Below are 6003 nucleotides of genomic sequence, written 5' to 3'. Positions count from 1 at the left end.
TATTGATCAGAGCCTGAGGAAAAAAAAATGTGGAACATTGTAGGAAATTGAGAATGCTTGTAAACACTGAAAAAGAAGGCAAACATTATCTTATAACACCATAATTTATCCAGCTAATGATAAGACATTGCGCGTTTATGGAAAGACTTCTTTGTGTTCAATACATAACGCTACAACATCAATCTTGCATTGCTCGTGAGGCTGAATTAAAAAAAAAACGGTAGATGAATAACCTGCAATTAACTTATACTCACCGCAAGTACTAAAACCCAGATAAAAAAAAGTGGGGTCCAAAACCAGTTGACGATCAGTTGACAAGTGTACGCTGCGAAAGGTATCCAGAGCTTTTTCCTATCCTGTCCTTCCTTCCACACGTAATACGACGCAATTCCCATCAGCGTGTACATTACCGTCCAAACTATGGGGAATATCCAATTTGGAAACCTCCATGATGGATGAGCGATGCGATTCTAGTAGGAAACAATTTTTTTTTTTTTCTACTCATATCGACTGTACCGAAACATTTTGTTCGGCACACAGCGTACTGGACTCGGGTTAAGCCTTTTGAGGCTTGATTAATAACTGGACCATAATTGAAGGGCTACCTCAAACTGTTCATTTTCCGTCCAGAAGGAAAAGCCGACCCAACCACCAAGGTTCGGCACCACAATGGCGGCAAGGAAAATCCAGACATTATCGGCTCTTTTCTCTTCCATATTGAATGCGCGAAAATCCCAGTTAAACTGATCATCCTACCTGCGTTACTATCTAGTTATAATATCACGAACCTTCGTATCTCACGATTAGATCACTCCGGTGCGTTAATCAACGCGTCATCGGTCATGGTCAGATAGAGTCGCAACCCCTTATACCTTCCAGATCCTTTCTAGTCTGGTGTCAACTGATTCTTGGGAAAATCCTGCGAAATTTAATATTTCGGGTATTTTACCCCAATTTTTTCGCATGATTTTCACGGACAAATACGTATTGCCTGTATTTGCAGTGAAAATCGAAAATTTTCTCATTATTTTACTCTGCGGGTTTTGAAGAATGGTTACGAAAACCTCCCAATTCGCAAAGTTTGGTCGAATTTTTCGTGAAATTTGTGGAAGAAAACTTCAGCGACTTCTCTTTTTATAGAACTAATGAAATTTCTGCTGTTATACGACGCATTCAAGCCAAACCTTATTTAATTTTCATACAGGTATTTCCGCACAGAGCTAATTGAAAACAATAAGGGTAAAATCATCTTTCAGCTATAATTATTGTCATTCAAAACTTGTAGACTCCTGGAAATAATCACAAAGCCGAAATAAAATTGCAGCGACGTCAGTGCAGTCGGCCATGTTGCAATTGCACGCTTCGAGTTCTATTTTGGCTCTGCAATTATTTTCAGCACTCGCTTGATGTCGAACGCTATTTCAGGCCAAAGAAAATTGTGGCAAGAATTGCTGATCAGTGACCGCACTCTTGGGTAACACCTAACAAACCGAGAATTTAGTCCGTGAAATTTACCCCTACGTCTTGTTAGCCAAATCAATCCAACGATGCGTGAACATCGCAGCCTGTCGGGTTGCCTGCGATCTGCAAGCGTCGTGCAATGTCATAAACGCCATTGTTTCAGTTGTTTATTACCGTGTGCATGCAAGTTCTCGCAAAGCTTCCGACTTCTGAAACTTGATTCGCTTGACTATGAATTCAACGTAATATAATTACGTATGATCAGCGTAGTACAATTGGACGCAGATTTTGTATACTGTGCAAATTTCCAATACGGTTGAAAAACGGCAATGATTTTATACGTTCGCACTGTGATTCATTACGATAAAGAATGAAACGCTGCGTAATAGTGATATTTATTCACGCAAATGTGGGTATAACTGATAATTCCGACGTTTTTCATGACAGCATAGTGAAAAAATAGAATCCACGTCGCTAAATGATGTTCCGATGAATTATCAACTATGTATAATTGCGAAACAAGCCGCTGCTTCGAAGACTGTTGTTTAAATTTTGAGGATTCATCATTACTCGTTCATCAATGACTCACTAACGGGATTAATCCGGCAGTGTCAAATGTAGGAAGATAAAATTCCGCCTGTAATCAACGTTCACGTTCAAATCGATTATTCATTTTTTACGTAACTTTTCTTTATTATCACTGGATCTATTATACATCATATAGGTATAAAAACCAAGGCTCGCATGTTTTTCATTTACGTAACATACATATCGTTTCAACTGGTCATACAGGCACGTGTACAGGTACGGTAAATTAAATAATAAAAAAATTTGCTTCAGAGGTCCTTATTGAGGTGATAATAATGAGAGTTGAGACCGGTAGCAACTGTGACCCAGGCGATGTAGGGAATCAGGAAGCACGCCGCTTTTACGTTCACCCTGTAGAACACGTAGATCGTAAGGGCGATCAGCACCCACAGGATCACGATCACGACCAGCGACTGTGAAGGAAAATTGTTAAATAGAACAAGCCTGCGTTTATTTATTTATTTATTCTTTTTCTAAAAGTTCTTTTACCGGATTGTTAATATACGTGAAAGTAGTCCTGGATGTAGTATAAAACGAGATTCATTTGATATGTATCACGTCACATACACACATGTCACATTTAGCTGAAACTTTGTTATATAAAAAATAGGTGTAAACTGCAGGTCAAATCGAATAAAACTACCTGTATCTAAAGTTTTGATTACACTGGCTAACAGTCGTCTTCTTGCCCTTGATATTTGAATAGTCTTAGTAAGATTTGATCTCAACGACCCTGGGTGTGAGCGCAGTTTTTTTGAAATTGTTTTTAACTACCTATTTTATCGACATTTTCATACATGACTCGGAAAAGCGATATTTCATGAAAAATTAGGTTTTTTTTTTTTAATATCTAAAGTTAATCAAACAATACTACACAGCTACAAATTTGTTTCTTTGCTGCCTCAATTTTTCCGTGAATTTTCGTGTTTCAAAACGTAGAATTTAGGTATAAAATCAGGATTATATTAGAAACTTTTACAATACTACAATAATATAAAAACTAGCACCAATATAATATACAGTGAACTTTCAAGCTCATATTATACGCTAACTTTCATAGTTGCTGAACACTTCTTGGTCAATATTTTAACAATTAGGATATTTTACGTTGCCTAAAAATTTAGAAACAACAGTTTTGAAAGAATTCCAGGCATTTTTTTCTGAGCTTGCCGCATTATCAAACTCTGAATTTTCATACCAACGAAGTAAACATGAATTGACTAGATTACTCACTCCTTTGAATCTTATTGAAAAATATTCATTTTGCCAGATTTATCCCGAGAAATGTATCTCTCCGTGTATAATATAATAAAATAATAAAATCATTATGTGATATGTAAAAACGGAGTTGATGTTTTGTATCGGTAGACCAAAAATTGAATACATCATGTGCAAGTATCCGGAAAACTTTTCCATCGTAGATCTGTGCAATTGGTCACAAGTGCGGAAAAGCGTATTTTTAATACGGCGAGTGGATCTAGCACTGGGGAGAAATATAGAATGGGGAAGGGAAATCACGAAGAATAATTATTTACAGATAATGTAGTTGAAAAATATTTGTAAACGAGCATTAATTCGATACGAAAGTAACGAATCGGAGAGGTCCGATCCTGAGAATTATACCAACCCAGAGCAAAAGATGCCAGACGAAGAAGAACGGCGTCCAGAACCAGTTGAGGATCAGCTGAACGCAGTAAACTCCGAGCGCGATCCAGAGGTTTTTACCCTCGCCATGCTTCCAGACGTAGTACGATCCGATCCCCATTAGAGAGTATATCAACGTCCAAGCGACTGGGAAAAGCCAGTTTGGTGGCCTCCATGACGGGTGCGTTACTTCATTCTGGTGGGAAAAATTTTACACCGATAATAAATCCCATAATCCGTTTGAGAGAGTTTTATTTTCAATAAAGGTCACTTTTCAGCAAAATTCACTCATATCTGATCTGCGGAAGAATCATCCGTGATGGTAGGAATTTGATTTGTTCAATCGACATTGAAGAAGTAGAAAATAGTGTGATTTTGTGATTATTCAAGTCAATTTCGAATCACGGTGAAATTGAACATGTTCAAATGCATAAAGAGTAAAGCCAATTCTGTAACAGGTTCGCTGAATGTCGTGCTAAGATCTAGAAAAACTTTCATTTCACACGGTGCGTAATTTTTCAAGAATTATATAACCAAAGCATAGCACCTTAGATATTTTGCTAAACGATTTAATAACAACCGTTGGCAGATTTTTTTACGAAGAATTACTACGAAGGTGAAATGAAATACCATAAGATAATAGATGAGCAACAGATAAATAAAAAAAAAAGAAATGTGAATCAAGTAGTTACTGTACCGATAAACTAAAATTAGCGCTGAAATATGAAACGATGAAAAAATTTGACCAAGTTCTTAAAGATTTCAGGAAATATTTAAAACGGTGAGTATTTTCGACTCTTTCGGTTTGACAACGGAATGTTTATAAATGATGGATTCACGCTCCGCAGTTCACGTACGGAGTAGAGAAAAGAGAGAAAAAAAAAAAAAAAGAAGAAAATGTGTAGAGGTGGATAAAATTTGCGAAATGCTTACCTCAAACCAATCTCTGTCCTGCCAGAGAGAGGCTCCAACCAATCCGCCGGCATTTGGTAGCACAACGGCAACGAGGAATATCCAAATGTTGTCCGGTTTCTTTTCGCCCATCCTTAGTCAGTGAGAATTGACGTTGAACTGGACGTCCTTACGGCGATACGATCTAGTTATAACGCAACGAGCCCCCAGGGCTGATTTTAGTTAGACAGAGGTAATCTCTAAATCGCTAATTGATAATATTTTGACACTGTATGATGCATTAGTCGAAAAGATGAAAGTACGTTACAGGCGTAATACTTACATGCAGAAATCTAGGGGCATTCGATAAGTGCGAAACGTGGGATTGCTTACATAACATAGATGTGTACGGTTTGTTAATATAATTGATTCGACGGCGAAGAAGAAGAAGAAGAAGAAAAAGAAGAAGACGATTTACCCGTCATTTTCTCCGTAAGTACAGTTTTAGCTCTGCTGAGCAAGATTACCAAAAATCCTTATAAGACTGTTTCTCAGATTTCAAATACGACACAAGCTGATTCACCGACGATTTAGTAACTTTCCACTAATTTTTCAACAATCTTTAACTCCTCTTTTTTCAATTCATTGGGACTGACAAATTACGCCCAACTGTATTTTGTTGCTCTGAAAACAAGGCGTTGTTTCACAAACTACAAGTTCCGTTTACGTTATGTACAGAAAATTTTACGTGAAAACATAAAAGCGACGTTCAAGTATTTTCTTTTATTCTCATTTAATTTCAAGATCTAATCGGAAAAATGAGGGTCTTATTAGGATAATTCAATGCTTAGCGGATAATGAACCGTGGAATCGTACAAACTCGATAAAGTGTGATATTTCCTTTAACGATGTTATCGCATTCGGGATTTTTATTTTGACAACAAAAAATTGGATTGATAACAATATTTCTGCCGTTACTAGCAATCCTTTCATGTTTATACAAATCGGGGCTTCCGATTTCAATAACCAACATGATAGCTAATAAATTACAACGTTATACATTCTTATACATCTCTCTATACTATAAAGATATCTAATTCCTTCCACCACCTTCCCTTCACTGTAACCAAATTTATACCCATGCAGATTCAACCCTTCATCCTACGCTTATGCCTTTATGGCTATGAATATTTAACCCTTTGAAATACGTATTATACGTATGTAATTTTTACTACCTTTTAATACCTGTACTAGCATGCCCCCTAAAATTGTACCCCCTAACGTATATATACATATATGTACACACCTGCTGATTATATAACTGCTTCGTATTTAGAGAGTAATGGTGCATGGTTGCAAATAATTTTCAACATCCGTATCGTTGCGATAACATCGAATTAGAGAGAAAATCAACCAGTT

General features: G+C 36.9%; 1 protein-coding gene across 1 annotated transcript; it reads right to left on the bottom strand.

Annotated features, from left to right (window-relative positions):
* Positions 1-2126: 2126 nt before the first annotated feature.
* Positions 2127-4784, bottom strand: LOC124218660 (tryptophan-rich sensory protein-like). Its single transcript, XM_046625304.2, has 3 exons — positions 4627-4784; positions 3677-3889; positions 2127-2462 (listed from the first exon to the last, which is right to left on the bottom strand). The coding sequence occupies exons 1-3, from the start codon at positions 4735-4737 to the stop codon at positions 2298-2300; spliced, it is 489 nt and encodes a 162-aa protein (XP_046481260.1). The 5' UTR covers positions 4738-4784; the 3' UTR covers positions 2127-2297.
* Positions 4785-6003: the final 1219 nt, after the last annotated feature.

Source organism: Neodiprion pinetum, chromosome 5 (genome assembly GCF_021155775.2).
Source record: "Neodiprion pinetum isolate iyNeoPine1 chromosome 5, iyNeoPine1.2, whole genome shotgun sequence".
Classification (NCBI taxonomy): Eukaryota; Metazoa; Arthropoda; class Insecta; order Hymenoptera; family Diprionidae; genus Neodiprion; species Neodiprion pinetum.
Note: the sequence above shows the minus strand (reverse complement) of the source record. Positions and strands in the feature narration are given on the sequence as shown.